The 17,285-nt window shown below is 46.1% G+C and overlaps 1 protein-coding gene across 4 annotated transcripts in view; it reads left to right on the top strand.

Annotated features, from left to right (window-relative positions):
* Window positions 1-17,285, top strand: part of LOC128809462 (USP6 N-terminal-like protein) — an 80,015-nt gene that overhangs the window by 48,790 nt on the left and 13,940 nt on the right. For 3 of the 4 annotated variants that reach the window (XM_053981466.1, XM_053981464.1, XM_053981465.1), the window contains exons 3-11: window positions 926-999; window positions 1,520-1,605; window positions 2,443-2,482; window positions 3,212-3,292; window positions 11,022-11,129; window positions 14,128-14,237; window positions 14,824-14,872; window positions 15,855-15,975; window positions 16,834-16,928. In XM_053981466.1, coding sequence (XP_053837441.1) covers window positions 934-999; window positions 1,520-1,605; window positions 2,443-2,482; window positions 3,212-3,292; window positions 11,022-11,129; window positions 14,128-14,237; window positions 14,824-14,872; window positions 15,855-15,975; window positions 16,834-16,928 — 756 coding nt within the window. In that variant the 5' untranslated portion in view covers window positions 926-933. The other variant, XM_053981468.1, reaches the window with a different exon arrangement.

The following is a 17,285-nucleotide window of genomic DNA, read 5'->3' as shown; positions in this document are numbered from 1 at the left end:
GGTGTCTGAATGGATGAATGTACAGTGGTGCCATGCCTGTGTTGCTGTCTGATAACGGATCATGAAAGAACCCCCTTCCCTGAGGGTTTTGTCTGCCTATGTTTTCTCCTTGGTGTGTTTTGGTGAATGAGGAACTAGTTATGGCTTGACAGGAAGGATGCTTCTTTGGGCTTGTACAGGACAACACTCAAGTTATGTTTGATGTGGGAACTTACTTTGCTCATAGGTATGTGTATGGGATGAAGCAGAGCAGTGCCAGGGACCTAGACTGGGTCTTGGTTAGGACAAGACTGGTCCTTCTCAGCATAGGTGGGAATATCCTGCTGCTGTGTTGTTTCCTTTTGGAATTGCATACAGAAGATAATCACCTAGAGGCTAATTCACTTGTCTCATGCACATTTCAATAGGCAAAACCTTCTTTCAATTTCTTCTTTAATATTAAATCTGCCTCTGGATGCCCCTCCTGGCTTCAGAGCATCTCCTGGCTTCCCATCCATAGGTGGGGCAGGAGCATGGTGGTTTGCTGTCATCCATGTGGATGCTGTGCCAAGCAGCACCTGGCTGGTGCCTGTCCTGTGCTGGGCCAGCGCTCTGTGGCTGGTTTGTGTGTCTCGATTTAAAAGCCATGTCTTTCACACTGCCACGTGTGTGCCTGAGAACAAAGGCAAGACCCCCCACCTTGCTCGGCTTGGGCAGTGTCCCAGTGCAGGGAGCTGGCGGTCCTGCTGTGTGCAGGCAAGCTCCACAAACTCTCTGTACAGCGGCTGTGCAACCTCAGCCTAACTGTAGCTGTGGGATATGGCTGGAAGCTAAAATTGTCAGCAAATGTTTTTTGTATTAGCACTTTCCTAAAATATTTCACATGCTGTGTACACATTTACTTATCTCCTTTCCCCTCCCTCCTGCTTTTTTTTTTCCCTTACAGCTTCTGATATGAAGAAGGATATAGAGTCTTTAATAGCCCAGGAAAAAGCAGAAATCATCGCCAAATATGAGAAGGTACCAGCCTCGTGCCTCTCCCCAGCATGCTGGCTGGGGCTGAAGCTGCTTAATCAATTAGGAATGCATCAAATAAGAACTTTTGCCTCCCTGCAGGCATTGCCTCAGTAACACTCTTGCCATTAGGCTTCAGCCAGCTCTCCCTTCCTATACATCCCCTCTCACTACATCCCTGGAGTTTATTGAGGGTCCCACCTGTGCTCAGCATAGATACTGAAAGGTGCTGAGTTTCTGGTGTTTCAGTGCTCCCTTAATACCAGGACGGCTTATGCCCAACAGCGCTGTTTTTTCTGATGTACAGCTTTCCCCAGCCTCTAGCAGAGACAACATGGAATGCTGGATAGGCTGAACTTGGCATTTTTCTCTGCCTTGAATTTGGCTCTTCAGTGCAGGTTTTGCTCTCCTGGTTCTGTGCCTTTTATCACTCAGGAGAGAGGGATGTGGGCTTTGGGTGCATGATGCAGGCACTGAGGTATTCCTGATGCTGGGACCAGCTCACAGGTGTCCTTTCTGCTTTCAGGGAAGACAAGAAGGAGCTCGGATTGACCAGTGGGAAGATGCTGATTTCACACTCTACAAAGTTACAGACCGGTTTGGATTCCTGCAGTAAGTCCTCCTGCCCTCTCCTTTCCTCTCTGACCTGTGTGTGTGTATGTGTGGATCTTCCTTCTGCACTGAGTATGACTAGCCCAGCATCTCTTCCACAAGCTGCTCTGTGGCTTGGCTTGATCAGTCCCAAATGCAGGAGGAAAGACTAAATGGGCCTCCTTCCTCAACTGTGCATGTCCAGACAGTGATGCTTTGAATCTGCTGTAAGACAAGGCTCAGAAATTACTTCCTACCACAAGCCTGGCATCAGAAGGTGCAGGCTGGTGCTCCTGTGCCTCCATGGTGTGCCACAGAGGGAGAGGCCCTTGTGTTTGCACCTGATGATTCAGGGAGGTATGGGAAGAGACCAGACAAGGTAGCTGATTGTCTTTGGTTCCATTAGGAAATCTCTATCCTAACCAAGGCGCACATTAATTACACACCCTGTGCCTGGGAAGAATGCTTAAAAAGAACTATTTTTATTCTGATTCTTAACAGAAGTTACAATAGTAGGTGTTCTGTGTGTAGGAGGGAGGTTTTAAGCAATTGCTGTTCAGAAATTCTGCTTCCCCACCCTCTAAATTGCTGATCATGTGTGTATTGAAGAGGAGATATATGCCCAGGATTTCCAGTTATGTCCAGTAGCTCTTTTACCCCCAGAGCTCCTGTTGGGTGGTGGGATTTTGGATAGTGCTTCCCCTGCCTCTTTCATACTGGGGATAGCTGTGGGAAGGGCACAAAGTCCCCAGGACATAACCCCTCAAGTGTCTGAGGTGGTCAGTGAGCTGCAGCACCCTGTGCTCCCCCACACCCTTTCTTGCCTGTGGAGTAACCAGTGACCCCTTGCTTTTCCAGCGAGCAGGAGCTGCCAACCCGCACCGCCTTGGAGGAGAAGGTGAGAGCTGCCAGCTCTGTCATCATGGATGTGGCATCCTTCTCACACCAGCTGGGGAGGGAATGTGTTTTGAGGAAGCGAGTGAGCAAGTAAGAGCAAAGCAGCCAGCACCCACTGGTCACTGCTGCTCGCCCAGAGGTGGGGACTTGGCATGATGCCCAGCTGTTGGAGCTTTTATTTTGCTGAGTCAGACAACTTTCCTCCTCCACACGGCACTGAAAAAGCACCTCTTAAAACAATACCAGGCTATTCCCTCTGCTTTGGCACAGTGCTCAGCTGCTGTGGCTCGTAAAGGGGACTGCATGTGCAAGGGAAGATGGTGGAAGTTGTAGGTAACCATCACTTCTGTCCTCATCTCCCCTGAGATGTGAGCATGTCCTCTGGTAGGACCCTGCTAAATGGGACTGAATCACATTTCTTCTGATCTGATACAGTGATAGGATTTGAGTCTAGCTGGACCTGCAAAGATTTTTATTGTCAGGGAATACTCTTGGGAATGCTTTCTCTACGTTAAGCCTGTGTGTCTTGTCATTTTCACCAATGCTGCTTTTAATTACCAAGTGCTGAAATTACCAGTTTCTGCACGCACCTGTGGATTATTCCCATCCCTGATGTGAGGTCTTTGCATAGAAGTTTAAACCTTAGAGAACGAAGTTTTGTGTTTTCAAGAGGCATCTCCTGGGGCTTTTTTTTTTTCTTAAATTTGTATTTTCTTCTCCCTTGTGCCAGCAAAAACAGCAGGAAATAGAACGTGTGGACAAGTGGCTTAAGATGCTGAAGAAGTGGGGCAAATACAGAAACAGTGACAAGGTAAGGAGAAAAAGAGTGTATGGCTGGAAGAGTGGGTGTGATGGATCCTTATGATGAGTCAGGCTTTCAAAAAGTCAGTAGAAACAACAGAGATCTCTGGAACATTGCCTGATTCTACTTGTTAGTCTTTAATATTTTAAAGCTTTCCTAGAAATTTCTGGGTTACTAGTCGAGGTAAAAGTCCTGTTCTGACTTACACAGCTTTAAAAAGGGTTTCCTAAATGCTGCTGCCATTTTTGCACTTGTACCTGTGCAAGCAGGAGCACAGCAGGGATATTCACATGCCCAGCTGGCTCCCTGCCCTGTGAGAGCAGAGGGCAGTGCATGCCAGCGGTCTCTTCTGTGTTTCCACCTCCTGGAAATGATGTGGGAGATGTGACTGATACAGCCCAGTTGATGTTCCTTGTAATTTTCCCTGGGGGAAGAATTATTTGTCTAGAACAATACTTAGATTTTGTATTTTGCTCCTACCTGTGCCTGTGAGAAGCCACTTAGGTATTATATTGTGTACACCTGTCTGTGGAAATCAAGGATGGAGATGCCAACATTATGTCTTGGCTTTGGTGTTAAAATGGACTCTGCACCAAACACCACTTCAAAAAGGAATTGTTTTTAATAAATAGTATCTGTTATATATTCCTCTTACAAACCTCTTGAAACAAAAAACCCTTTGAACCCAATGACAAGACCCTTGCTGGGTAAGGAGAGGAGTGTTGTGTCTGCTCTGACCTGCTCTACTTGTGGTACTCTGCACAGGAGAGGGCTGAAGCCTGGCATTGCCTTGTTGCTATGGCCTGTGCAGCCTTTGTGTTTAGCAGGAGGAGTGGGGTGTTTGGCTGAACTGCTTCCAGCTCCTGCTGGGAGTCCTTGGGAGAAATTTGAGCTTGCTTAAAAAGGCTAAGTAGAAAGAAATATCTGAAGAATATCTGCATAGCTATAGGGACAACATTGAACAGAGCATCCTCCGTGCCCAGCTGTCAGGAGTCATGTCCAGTTCAGCCAGCCAAAGACCAGCTGTAGTCTACCTCTTTAAAAAAAAACAAAACAAAACAACCCAGAAACATAATCATCTTAATGACAGCAGGGATGGTGTAGAGGTGGGCTTGGGGTTTTATAATCCTTCTGTTCACTTCAGGGTTTTCTAATTACTTTGTTAATCAGTGCTGCTCCACAGGCAAAATCGGAGGCTCTCCTGTGACTTGGTTCTTTCTAATTAGAAGTTAGCACTAATTGGCTAGTGACCTTGTGGGTAAACCACCAAATTCCAGCGGGGTACAGGGAATTCCTTCAGATCCTGGACCGTGTTTGGGGTGGGTAATGATGAGTGGTTTTAGCACACCTTGACTTTCCTGGGTCAGATGGTGAAGACAGGCAGGATCCAGCATGAGTGCTGTGGAGCAGTAGCAATCTCTGATACCTGTCTGTTTTGGATTTCCCTTGATAATTACTGGGGGTGTTAAGCATGCTGTAATTGATGCCACTCAGATCTGCTGGCTGGCAAAGGGTCAGACCGGCCAAGTGGGTTTTGAGGGTCTTTAAGTCAGAAAATGAGAAAGCTCCTGTAATAGAATAAGGGATGTTATGAATAACAGCCTGTAAATGGTTGATGACTCTTGGACACAGAGATGGCATTGTCCCATGCTGGGAGACTGGAAGTGGCCATCCCCTCTCTCAGCAAATAGAGAAGCAGTGCTTGGCCCCAAGCGGGAAAGGAACAGTCTGGTGACCCTGGGGAGTAGAAAGGAGCTTTGGTTTCAGTCCTGTCCAGCCTGACACCCATTGCCTGGCACCAAGGCAAGTGCAGGCTGTAAGGTCTGTAGCAGCCACACACTGTTAAATGCAAAGACGCTGAGAGGCACAAAAGAAGTGTGCCTTCTTTTAATAAAAAAAAGTAAAATCAGGTTGTATCCTACACCTAGATGTGAAACCCCATGCTCTTGTGTCAGGAGCATGGGAGCTTCTCAGATATTCCTGCTGCTACAGCTGGATGCAGTTCAACTGTGGCATTTCAAGGGCCTTATGCTGGGATCACAGTCATGTCAGAGGCTATGTGTTTTGTTCTAGCTAAAGTAAATGTGACAAGCCCTTGATCTGATTTTTCTAAAGCAGAGTGGGTTGGTTTTGTTCCTTTTCTGAGCTCTCAGGCTGCCACATATGCATTGCATGTTTCCTTCAGGTTTGTTTTCACTACTTGGCTGACATGAATGTCACAAGACAGCCACTTTGTGTTATTTTAACAATGACTGAGGTGTCATCTTTGAAAAAAATCCTCTTATTGAAAACAAGAACCTTCCCTTTGATGTTAATTTTGATATGCTGTGCTTTATTAGAGGGGAAAAAAATCTTGTTGCAGGAACCACAAGCAGTTTCACAGGCAAGTTGCCCTGACTTTGACTGCTTGAATGATGTAGAAACCCATCTTATTTTCCAGACTAGGACTTCCTGGACTTAAGGGCCAGCCTTTTCAGTCCCTGTTCACGTGCTGGAGCTGGCAGACATCTGATCATATCTAGTGCTTGATGAAGAGGGACTTAGCAAGCAAGCCTTTGTGTTTTGCAGAATCTTAGTATCTGATCAAGGCTTAGGTAGTTGTCTCATGTTCTGTGTTGTGCAATGTCAGCAGGAGGAGCGAGGTTGTGTATCCATCCAGGGCATTGACCCCCTAAGCAGCCACCTGTCAGTGGGCAAGAAAGCAGCTTTTTCAGACCCTTGGCATGAGCCACCGCCAGAGAGCAGCAGGTTTGGCTTTTTGTTCCCCCACCCACAGCCTTTGTGCATCCTTACATGCTGCTGATGGCAGTCTGGGTCTTGTGACTGTCACAGATTATTGGAAATAAGGCTGAAAAAAAGGAGTGGGACCTTTTACAGTTCCTTGCCTAGAACGGCCTGGCTAGGAACTGAAATAATTTCTGGCATAACCTGCTTCAGGATGAGCAACAAATAGGATTATCTTAATTAAAGTATTGCCCTGGGGCTCCCTGTGCTCATCATTGCCTTAGATCTGTCTCCAGCTCTGTTCTAGACACATTTTGTAACAATCTGATTTAATTTCAAGATCAGCAAAGAGTGACACTCAGCACAATTCCTTGTATGGGTGGGGTTAGAATGATGCAATGGTGCCTTTTTCTGGATGAATTTCCACAAGGGAAAGGGTACAAAAATAAAGGAGTCCATGAAAGGATGACATTGCTTTGCAGAGTTAAGGTATGTCAAACCTGCAAAGAAGTGCTAAACTGTGTTATTCAGGGTTCAGCACAGGGAGGCTCACACATTCTCTTCAGTGCTGATTTGAACCCAAGTTAAAATACCAGCCTGACTCTGCTTGGGAAGATTAGGAAATGGCTGGTGCCATGTAAAAATCTATACAGTTCAGGCAGCACAGTTTTGCTGATAAAAAAGGCTGTGCTGTGTGTGCTGCAACAGTGGGATAATTTATTCATCATAGCCCTGAAATGGTTTTCAGCCAGAAGCATCAGTCATAGGAGGAGAATATGACCTCTGCATCATTTGCAAGCTGCATTTTGCTGCTGGCCGTGTGGGATGGGACCTTTAGAGAGGGATGTCTTTGGTCATAGATGTCTGGTTTTTAGGCAAAGCCTGCCTTTGTGCAGGGGGGAAGCCTTGTCTCTGCTAAGGTCACGGGAGTGCAGAGCACTTAATCCAGTGCATGCCAGCAAAGCGTTTTAGGATGAATCGGGGATCTGTATGGACTGACACAAACCCCCAAGAGCAAACAGTCTGCTAATGCCAAGGACAGCCAGCAGACATTTGTCGTGCCAGGGCTGGCTGAAGTCAGATCTCCTGCCTCAAATGCCATGGGAATTGCAGGGTGCCTTTGCCTGCTTGCCTTTTTTTTTTCATTTTGGAAAGTCAGGTAGCATTTTCCTCTCCTCCAAAGGAAGCCTGGGCAATAACTGTAAATGCCTGCCCATGGCTCACCAGCTTTAGGATTTAAATTTGCCCCTGCTTTGCTGGTACCCCATCAGGAATAGCTGCATAGGCTCCATATCATTAACCATATGGAAAGAAAGCCATGCATGCTGATGTCCAGTCTGCCAAGCATCCTGCATGGCCACATCATAAGTCAGCAGGTTTCGTGGTACTAAAAGGAAATTCTCCACTCCAGATGAGGATTTGCACAGCTCAGTTCCTCTAGGGCATCAGAGGACGTGAAGAAGTCTTTTCTCTTTGGAAGGATCACTCTTTGAGTCCTAAAGGAATTGAGGGAGGAGGATTGCCCCCACTTCAGGATGTTGGAGGCATATGCTGGATATATGGAAAGGCTTGAAAGGGATATCGCCATGTATACCCAAAACTGGGGCATTGCTCCTGCAATCTGTTCCTGGTGATCCATGGACATGGCTGAGAAGTTAACAGTGACAGACTCCAAAGTGTGAAGGTGAACTGCAATGTGTATATTCTGCTTCAAAAATGAACCCACCTCTCCCAAATCCTCTTTAATTTCACTGTCTTTACTACTGCAAAAAAATGTTCTGTCTTTAAAGGCATTCCATCCCTCATATTCAAGACCTGGAACAATTGGTTGGGTACTTCTCAGAGGAGATTGCTGGTGCAGGAGGATGGAGCTCAAGTCTATACTTCCATAGTCTTCCCCATCCCATCTACCTCAGAGAAAATAAATGGGGAGGGGAGAGATAGGGATGGGGTGATGATGGCCTCTGTGACATGAGCTTTGTATGTTAAAGCCTGGAGAGGGAAGATGATCCTATGGCAAAACCTGGAGCAAATTTTAGACACTGTGGTTTCAGTCCTTGGTTGACACAGGCTTTCTACAGTGTCTCAAACCATTGCTTTGTCCACCAGCATCTCCCTTTATGAAGCAGACTGGCGTTTGTTCTTTTTGCCTGTGCATTGGTCTGTCAGCCTGCATGAGACATGATCTAGGTGCTCTCTTCCCATCTATAAGGGCTGAGCAGTTTATAAGAGACAAAGAGAGTGACCTTGAGGGTTCTTTTTGACTGTCATGTGGTACAGGAGTTACCTTACCTCTGCCTTTTCATCCCATCATAAATACCACTTATATGGTAACTTCCCTGTTTTCCTTCAAGTTTCATGATGAGGAAAAGTTGTTCATTTTTTTTCTGGGTGACTCACAGCACTGAGGCTTTATCACTTTCATGTCTGGAGGTGGTGGGAGGAGGAAAGCCCTTGGATAAATAACAAGAAGGCATTTCATTTCAGTTCCATCTCAGCATGTTTTGTACCTCCCCTGTCCCTTTAGCACTTGTAAAAAAATCATTAGAGACATTACTATATACCACTGAGGGTTGCACTCATTAAAGTACAACAATACCAGCTCTGGAAATTCAAAACAAAATTATTTCCTTCCCACGGACCTGAGTATCGTCATATGCCTTGGCAGCTGTCAGTCAGTCTCTTGTAATCCACTGGAAATAAGTAATCTTCTCTGAATTAGTGTTCTTGTCAGAATTGGTACATATTCTACATATTCTTGATTCTGCCTCGGCTTTTGCTTCATAAAGGCATGAGTGCTTGCAGGAGCCAGGCTCTTGTGTGCACCTACTACTTTGGGGATGTGGTTCATCTAATCCTGTTGCTTTGTGTCTCTTGATGCATTGTACTTCTTTCATCCTGATTTAAGGACTCTTGGGAAATGGGTCTCTAATCTGTGGGGATGAATCTGTCCCACATGGTGTGAAGGTTTGCTGTCCTTAGAAGCACCTCCTTACGTGAGCCTTTGGGTGTGCAGATGGTGAATTAGTGATGTCCCACTTGAAATGCAGGATGTAGTTGAACAGGATGGTGGCTTTCCATGGGCATGTTTTGCTGGTGAGGTTGCTTTTAGGGGGCAGCTTTTATTTGGTGCATACAGAGAGAAGGGCAGGATCTGGTAAAGGATTTCTGCAGGATTTCATCCTGGCTATGCATTGGACCTTCACAGCTGGTGCTAAGCAATGCTTGGGGCAGAGCAAGCTTTTTGGGAGTTCTGAGGATGGCATTTTAAATGTTGAATGTCCATTACACTTTCAGGATCAGGATATGTTGCAGATACTTTCTCTGTCAGCTGAAATACTGAAATATTTATTGTCATTGAGTGGAAAAGCATTCTCATAGACATCTGGTTCTCCTGGTCCTACAGAATACAGAGTTATTTTATATACTTTTTTTGACTGGGATAGTGGTGTTAGTTCTTTGCTATCCCCTAGCCTGTCTGCTTGAAGCCCACCTCCTGTCTTACCTCCTGGTCTTGTAAGTCTTTGGGACAAGGGCCACCATTCCTGGGTCTTGCCCTCAGTAGACCCAATGCTGCCATGAAGACAGTAAGGAAATGGGAGCGTTGGTTTGTGTTCATGGAGGCCATGAGCCAGCACAGTGCCATGGTTGAGGTCTTAATGTCCTTGTGAGAGGCTGACCTTAAAAAGTCAGGTTGGAAATAAAAGAGCTGCTGGTTGAGGTGGGTCTGAAAGGAAAGGCAAGAGAAACAGGTGTTCAGCTGGGTGTGGCAATGGCAATGTGGCAGGCCCACATCCAGAAAACTTCTACTAGGATCTTGTGCTTCCCTGGGGATTGCAGTTCTTCTCTTACATCAGCCTGAATTCATGAAGCAGAATACACTGTGGAAAAAAGAGGGATTTTGAAGGTGGTTGGATGCATTTGTACCAGGCAGTGACAGTAGCTCCAGTTGATTGCCTGGTCAGGCACTGCCCTTCTAAGCTCCAAGCTCGTTCCCATGACTAGAAATCTGGCACCTCTGTCCCTTCCCAAGGAATTGCCTGGTTCTGAGGGAGCACCATAAGGCAACATAAATGCCCTCCATGGCTGGAGCTTGGGCATGTGCCAGAGGTCCTTCTGTGTACCCAAGGTTCCTCAGGAATCTGGGGGAGTGCTACAGTGGATTTTGTAGTGCAGCTACAAGGCATTTCACAGGTGGGATGAATGAAAGGAAGGAAAGTATTCAAAAAAGGATATTTTTCTTTCTTATGAAGCTTTTTCTTTTAATGGAAGTAGTCAGCAATGGGAAAAAAAAAAGCTTTCTTTTCTCTTCTGTTTTCCATGGAAATGTAATGGGGGCTTTATGACAAGAAAAGGGGAAGAAGCATCTGTGAGATGAAGTGAACTAAGATCTCTCTACTATGAAGACAGGTTGAGTTGTACAACCTGAAGAAGAGAAAGCTCTGAGGAGACCTCAATGTGGTCTTCCAGTACTTAAAGGGGGCTCTTAAAAACAAGGGAGAATGACTTTTTACACAGGCAGATAGTGATAGGACAAGAGCCTACAGTTTTAAACTAAAAGAGGGGAGGTTTAGATTACATGTAAGGAAGAAATTCTTTACTGTGAGGGTGGTGAGGCACTGGCACAGGTTGTCCAGAGAAACTGTGGATGCCCCATCCCTGGAAATGTTCAAGGTTCAGGCTGATGGGATTATGAGCAGTCTAGTGTAGTGAAAAGTGTCCTTGTACTTGGCAAGGGTGTTGGAACTAGATGATCTGTAAGGTCCCTTTCAACCAAACTGTTCTATGATTCTCTGGATCTATGATTTTGACTGAGTAGTTGTCTTTGGTGGATGCAGGTACTCAGCTCATCCATCAAATCGGAGGTGCCCTCTTTGTGCCAGCACAGGGAGAGGAAGTGATTGCCTGGGGAGTCTGCTCAGATGGCTTATTATCTGCAGCAGCAAACCATGGAGAAAATGTGTTTGCCACCAGCAGGACCCAGCTAACCTTGCACGTGTTTTCCTCCCTGCAGATGTGCCGGCGTGTGTACAAAGGGATCCCGCTGCAGGTGCGAGGCCAGGTCTGGTCACTTCTGCTGGATGTTGAGAAGATGAAGAAGGAGAATGAAGGAAAATATGAGGTAGGGGCTCTACCTGGCAAAGACAGCGGGAGAAGGATGATAGGGAGGTTAGATTGGCTGGTGAAGCTGGTTTGGTGAGGACTGAAAATGCAAAGGGTATCAAGTCTTTGTCCATGGGTTTATATCAAGCTGGGGTCTTTTAACATGTTAGTTGGCTGCTTTCTGTAATATGCTGCTTCCATTTATTCTGCTGGAAGTTGGGAGCAAAGTTACTGTCAGTGTTACTGCATCTTTAGAGAAAGATGCGGGGAAGAGTGAGGGGAAGCTTTCCATAGGCAGCGTGTGAAAGCCCTGGGTGGATAATTAACTTATTTTCCAAGCCTGTGTTAGGATTTATTTTGCATCATGTACCAGGGCGAGAATCAAGGTGTTGTGGAGACAATTATTTTTCAGAGGCAGGAGGTTGAGTGCTGCTTCCAACAGGTGTTTCTAAAAATCCTTGCCTATTAAGCAGGATGATGCTAACACTCATTATAGTTAGTCAAGCATGGATGTTGCTGGCAAGGTGCCGCAGGGCACATGCAGGGGCTTGGGGGAAGGTGGCCTGGCTCACCACAGTAAGCACAGATAAGGAAGCTCTCCCAGCATGCAGATTAAAATTGTGCTCCCTCTCTCAAAGCTGTGCTGCGCAGGCAGGGAAGCAATCCAAACAAATGAAAGTCGCAAGGAGTTTATCTGTGCTCCAGAGGGGTCTGCAATAAACAGGAGCTTCAGGGCTAATAGGCTTTGCTGGATGCAAACCCTCTACAAGATCATCTTAATCTACCTCTTCTTTGCTGCTGCCTGCTGCCAGTAATTAGCTCTCCCCTAATTTCCTCCAGGAGAGGCTCAGTGCAGGTCCTGGATGAGGGGTTTTGCTTTCAAGAAGGAACTAAGCCTCAGCCTCAGACTTGTGTCCTGAAGGAACTGATTCCAAGGCCACCCCATTTCTCCCTGGGGCATAACCCATGGTACAAAAGCCTGAAGGCTACCATGGGACATTCCACGCTTGCTTTTCATGTAGGTGTGATACTCTGCCTCCTCAGGGTTTATTAGCTTCAGCCAGAAAGCTTGAGGGGAGCTTGAGAAGGCAGCAGGAGAAACATATTGGCCATGGGGCAGAGCAGAGGTGTCCTGGCTTTTACGCACTGCTTTGTCTTTGGTCTTTGGGGTGGGAGTTCCAGCTTTCCAGCCTCTGCTCTGCCACAAGCTTGCAGGACTCACAGTGCTAATGAGGTTGACAGAGCATCTGTGGAGCTCCTAGGTTATTTACATTAGAGAAAAAAAGGAGAATAACCCATCCTGTGTTTCTTTTTTAATGTCTGCACAATTAGTAAAGCCTCCTGGGTGCATGGAAGTGACAAAGTCCTATGTGACCTACCTGCTATTCATGTGCAATGATTTAAAAATACCCAAAGTATGGTATTTACAGTTTTTGGGAGATTTCTGTGTTGTTCTGGCCGGGAAAACAAGAGGGCCTTTAGCAGAATTTGAACTGAAGTGACCCAGTGCATATGAATAGTCATATTCTCTCAGGTAGTCTGTCTGCTTTGTAGAGGGCAAGGAGCCATAGGATACATAGACCACAGTATTTACAGCAAAGAAATTATGTTGTTGATCAGATCTTCATTCCATCACCACTTTTATCCTCACTTGTCCTTTGTAGGCAATAATTCAAAATAGCCCGTATACTATTGCTCCTTCATACAGCTGCTTTCAAAGTTGGAGTTAATATTCCCAAGATGCTGTGATTGTCCTAAGTGTTGGCTGTACTGGACACATGTGGGTGCTAATGACCTTCTGATGTTCCCCAAAGGTGATGTTATCACCTTGGGAGGTCAACAGCAGCCTGGAGGCACCTGGTATCAGGCTGATAAGCATTCATAGGATGGCAGCTGCTGGAGAAGATAAGTATCTGTGCAGATGTTCTATTTTCTGTCTCCTCTGTGAGCCAGGAAGGGTCCTGACCCTAGGCTCAAGGCAAGCTGGGCTTGCTGCTCATCTCTGCTGCCTCCAACCTGCTGGTGAATCTCAGTGTGCCTGAAGACAGTCACAAAATGTATTTTCTTCATGCAGTTAACTCTGGAGACATTAAAGGAGGAGGGCATGATCACTGGCGCCGTCTAAAGGCTGTGAAATGAGATGCTTAGCTATAGCATAGTGGTCCTTGCCTGCAGTACAGAGCTGAACATGGTTGCAGATGGGACTGCAGTGAGATTTGTCCGTGGAGCATCTTCATTTTGGGGCTCTGAGGGCACAATTGGTTGAGGTGATCTTAAATTTTCATTTGAATTTCCATTTTTTTTGCAGTGGACTTCAGTCCTTTTTCTGTGTGATGCTGTCTTAAATGATTAGCCAGCCTGGGGGGAATATGGGGATTCTTGGCTTTGAGTTTAGCTTCCGTTCTGGACTCTGCCAGTTTCTTAAAATTTGTACCAGTCCAAGGGAATATTCCAGGACTTCTTTTCTGATGGAAACTCCTTAAACTGAAGATGACTCTCTTCTTCAGGGAAAGTAGTAGTTGGAGATCACAGAGTCTGTCATAACAGTTTGGACTTTATTATGATTGAGCCTCTGAAAAGCCAAGAGTGCTGTGTACATCTGTGTATTGTTTCCTTAAGGATCAGCAGAGCTCTCAGTGCTTTGTGACAGCCAACCAGGCAAAGAAATCAAAATAAATAAGAGTGGAATTGTAAAGGTTTTAGATTCTGAAAACTCAGTATCTGCATTGGAAGATGGGTGATGGCTTGGTTGGCAGCTGCTGCTGTCTTAGCATGTGAGTGTGGGGTCATCCCCCATCTCCCTGGGCCAGCGGCACAGACAAGGGGTCAGGGGCTCACCTCCAGGCTGCAGTTCATTGCTCACTGCAGGACATCAGTGTCCCCTGCTCTGGATAGCTCTGAGCCGCTCTCAAGCTGCCACTCCTGCTGCAGGAATCCTGCCTTCTCCCTGTGTGGAGAGGGGTACAGGCTGAGATGGTGTCTCATTCCTGCCTCTTGTCTGCCCCTCTCCCTTCCAGCAAATGAAAGAACAAGCAAAGAGTTTTTCATCAGAAATCAAGCAGATAGATTTGGATGTTAACCGCACCTTCCGAAACCACATCATGTTTCGGGATCGCTACGGAGTGAAGTGAGTATGGAAGGCTTTTGTGGCTTACATGGGCCATCCTGCCAGTGCATTTGTGAGGGATGAGCTGGATCAGCAGCCAGCAGTCCCCTGGCTCAGAGAAAAGCCATCTTTGTCTTCTTCTCAAACCATCACCACACACTGTGACCCACAGGTGCTGGGCTGCTGATTCTTTCTTCAGAGAGGTCCACACTGGAGCAGGCTCAGCTCCAGTTCTTGAGCCAAGCAACAGCCTGCTGCAGTGCCTTGTCCCCCAAGGCTCACAGTTGCAGAAGGCTTGGTTTGGGATGGCTGGGATGATGGAGTGGGCCCATCAGGATCTGGGAGGGATGGGGTCTTCACGGGATTGGGTTGGAGAGGTTTGACGAAGTGACTTTGTCACTGGGGTAAGTCACACCTGGCTGCCCTACACAGTCTCCAAGGAACAAGCTTTCCAGTTCTGTGAGCCCTGCTCCTTGCAAAAGCGTTATGTACCAGCTAGTTAGGTGTTTTCAGAATCTTTGCTCTCTGTGTGTATGCACTGGTGTGCTCACCACATGAAGCTGGAGACCTCATGCTCAGGTGTTTTAATATCCTTCTCTCTCCCCAGGCAACAGGCACTCTTCCACGTCCTGTCAGCATACTCGGTTTATAACACTGTAAGTAGTAAGTCTAGTTAACATGAAGAGCGTTGTGCTTTATATATTTTTAAAAGAAAAGCTTTATATGTGTGTATATTTGTATAGACATATTTATTTTCATGTGTATATATATGTAGTAACAGGTAATTTAGCCAATGGTAATTCCAATTTTAAGTCCTAATAGTGGGTTGTACAGAGAGCTGCAAGATTCTCAAGCAGCACAAGAATCTTTCCACAGTTGTTTCATTCCCTTGTTCATTTTGTCACCTGGTAAATGACATCTGGCAGATTATGTTTGGGCGAGTATCAGCAAAGAACAAGGGATTGCCCTTTGGCTTTTCAGCAACACTTGTTTTCTGGCAGTCTGTCATGTTTCTGACTTCTTGTCTTACACCAAATGGTATCCTTATTGAAAACACTTATTTACTACAGCAAACCAGTAATTTTTAGCTGAAGGATACTGGCAGAATATGCTCAGGGAGTTAGTTAAGGAGCCTTCCTCATGCCAGATAAATGTTTACCAGATTATTTACTGCTTAATTACTTCAGTGCTCATATGGCTGAAGGAATCCAAAACAGCATTGGAGCTACATGCTGTTTGTCATCCCAAAGATAGATTGGCCATAACGAAGACATTTTTTTACAATGGTGAGGCATGGAAATAATTGCTCAGAGAAGTTGTGGATGCACTATCCTGGAAGTGTTCAAAGTCTGTTTGGATGGGGCTTTGAGCAACCTGGTCTGGTGGAAGCTGTCCCTGCCTTTGGCAGGAGGGTTGGGTGAGATAATCTCCAAGGGTCCTTTTCCAACCCAAACTACTCCATGAGTCAGTGATGTGGTAGGTTCTGTTAGACATATGGGAGCTGTGAATTTCGACATAAATGGTAAAGACTTTGAAATGGGACAGACCTTGGAAGAGGAGAGGGGAGTACAGGCAGCTTTAGCATTATGGTGGGCTCTGCCAGCATAGCAGCATGTGTGCCCCTCTTGACCGTTGCAGGAAGTGAGCTACTGCCAAGGGATGAGCCAGATTGCAGCCATCCTCCTGATGTACTTGAATGAAGAGGATGCATTCTGGGCACTGGCACAGCTGCTCACCAACCAGCGCCACGCCATGCACGGTAAGGCTGGGCTGGGGGCAGGGGGTGTCTGCCAGAGGAAGGGAAGATTGTTCAAGTTGGCCAGTAAAGCTTTGTTTCTCCTCACATATTTGTTTAATTAAAGTGGGTGAGGCTGAACTACTTGTGCAGCCTGACTGGGGAGCTGAACTTACTCTTGGAGACAGACAAGCTCTTATCAAAAAAAAAGAGTTGTATCTACCTGAGCTTTAATGCTCAGTAATTAACACTTTCACAGAAGTGCTATCCTCCCTTCAGGGTTCCTTGCCCTTGGCAATCAATTAACTCAAGGTTATGAGTTTATAAGAAGTCTCACAGAAGTACATCCAAGAGTATCCACACTAAATGTAGATGTAATTTCATTAAGTGTGTGATGTATTATTTTACTTCAAACGCATTAGAGATCCTTTCATCTTACTTGTCGTTAGCAGTAATCTATGCACAGAGGGTTATTTCATGGGCAGAGAGCTAAACCTTATGGCTTGATAACCTTGGACAGTCTTAAATATGTGTCCCACTAGATTACAGGACACTGAACAAGCTTGTGGTGTTCAAACATCTTCGGCTTTTCTCTGAACCTTGGTAAGCACTGAGGTGTGTTTGGAGAGCTCTTGGCCATGCCAAGTTGCAGGCAGGCAGTGGGAGCTGGGTGAAAAGGACCAGCTGGGCTTGGTCTGAGAGTCCTGTTGCTCAGATGGGGTGAGGGGTGACCTCTGGAAAGGAGGGTGAAAAGGAGGTAGCTGGGCACCCTGTTGTTCAGCCAACTTCAACAGACAGTGCAAGAGATGAGTTTATAGATAATCAGACTATCCCTGTCACTGCTGCAAAGCTTACCTGATTTATTTCTCTTGTCTTGTCAAGGTTTTTTCATTCCTGGGTTCCCGAAGCTGCAGAGGTTTCAAGCCCACCACGAGCAAATTTTAAACAAACTGTTCCCCAAACTGAAGAAGCACATGGTATCTCTACTGTCAGTCTTCCTATAATAATGCCACATTTTAATGATAAAGCAGTTCATATAGTGTTCTGCCAAACAGATGCACAGCTGAACGTATTTCTAACTATATAGGACTGCTTCAGCTGCAGAGGCAGGCATTTATTAAATGGGTTGCCCAAATCTTGCTGAGGTGAATGGTAATCATTTGCTTGCTGATCATCATTAGTGGAGAGACTGCTAAAATGTAATGGTTTCCCAGAAGAGCCAGGAAGGCTTACAGAGCCTGCAGCAGGAGGAGCAGCAGTTTGGCTGGACTGTGTGCTTACACCAGCTGCAAGGCCCAAAGGCTGATGCTGGTCTGTCTGGAGTCTTATTCCAG

Source organism: Vidua macroura, chromosome 6, assembly GCF_024509145.1.
Source record: "Vidua macroura isolate BioBank_ID:100142 chromosome 6, ASM2450914v1, whole genome shotgun sequence".
NCBI lineage: Eukaryota > Metazoa > Chordata > Aves > Passeriformes > Viduidae > Vidua > Vidua macroura.
This window is presented reverse-complemented; position numbering and strand designations above follow the sequence as displayed.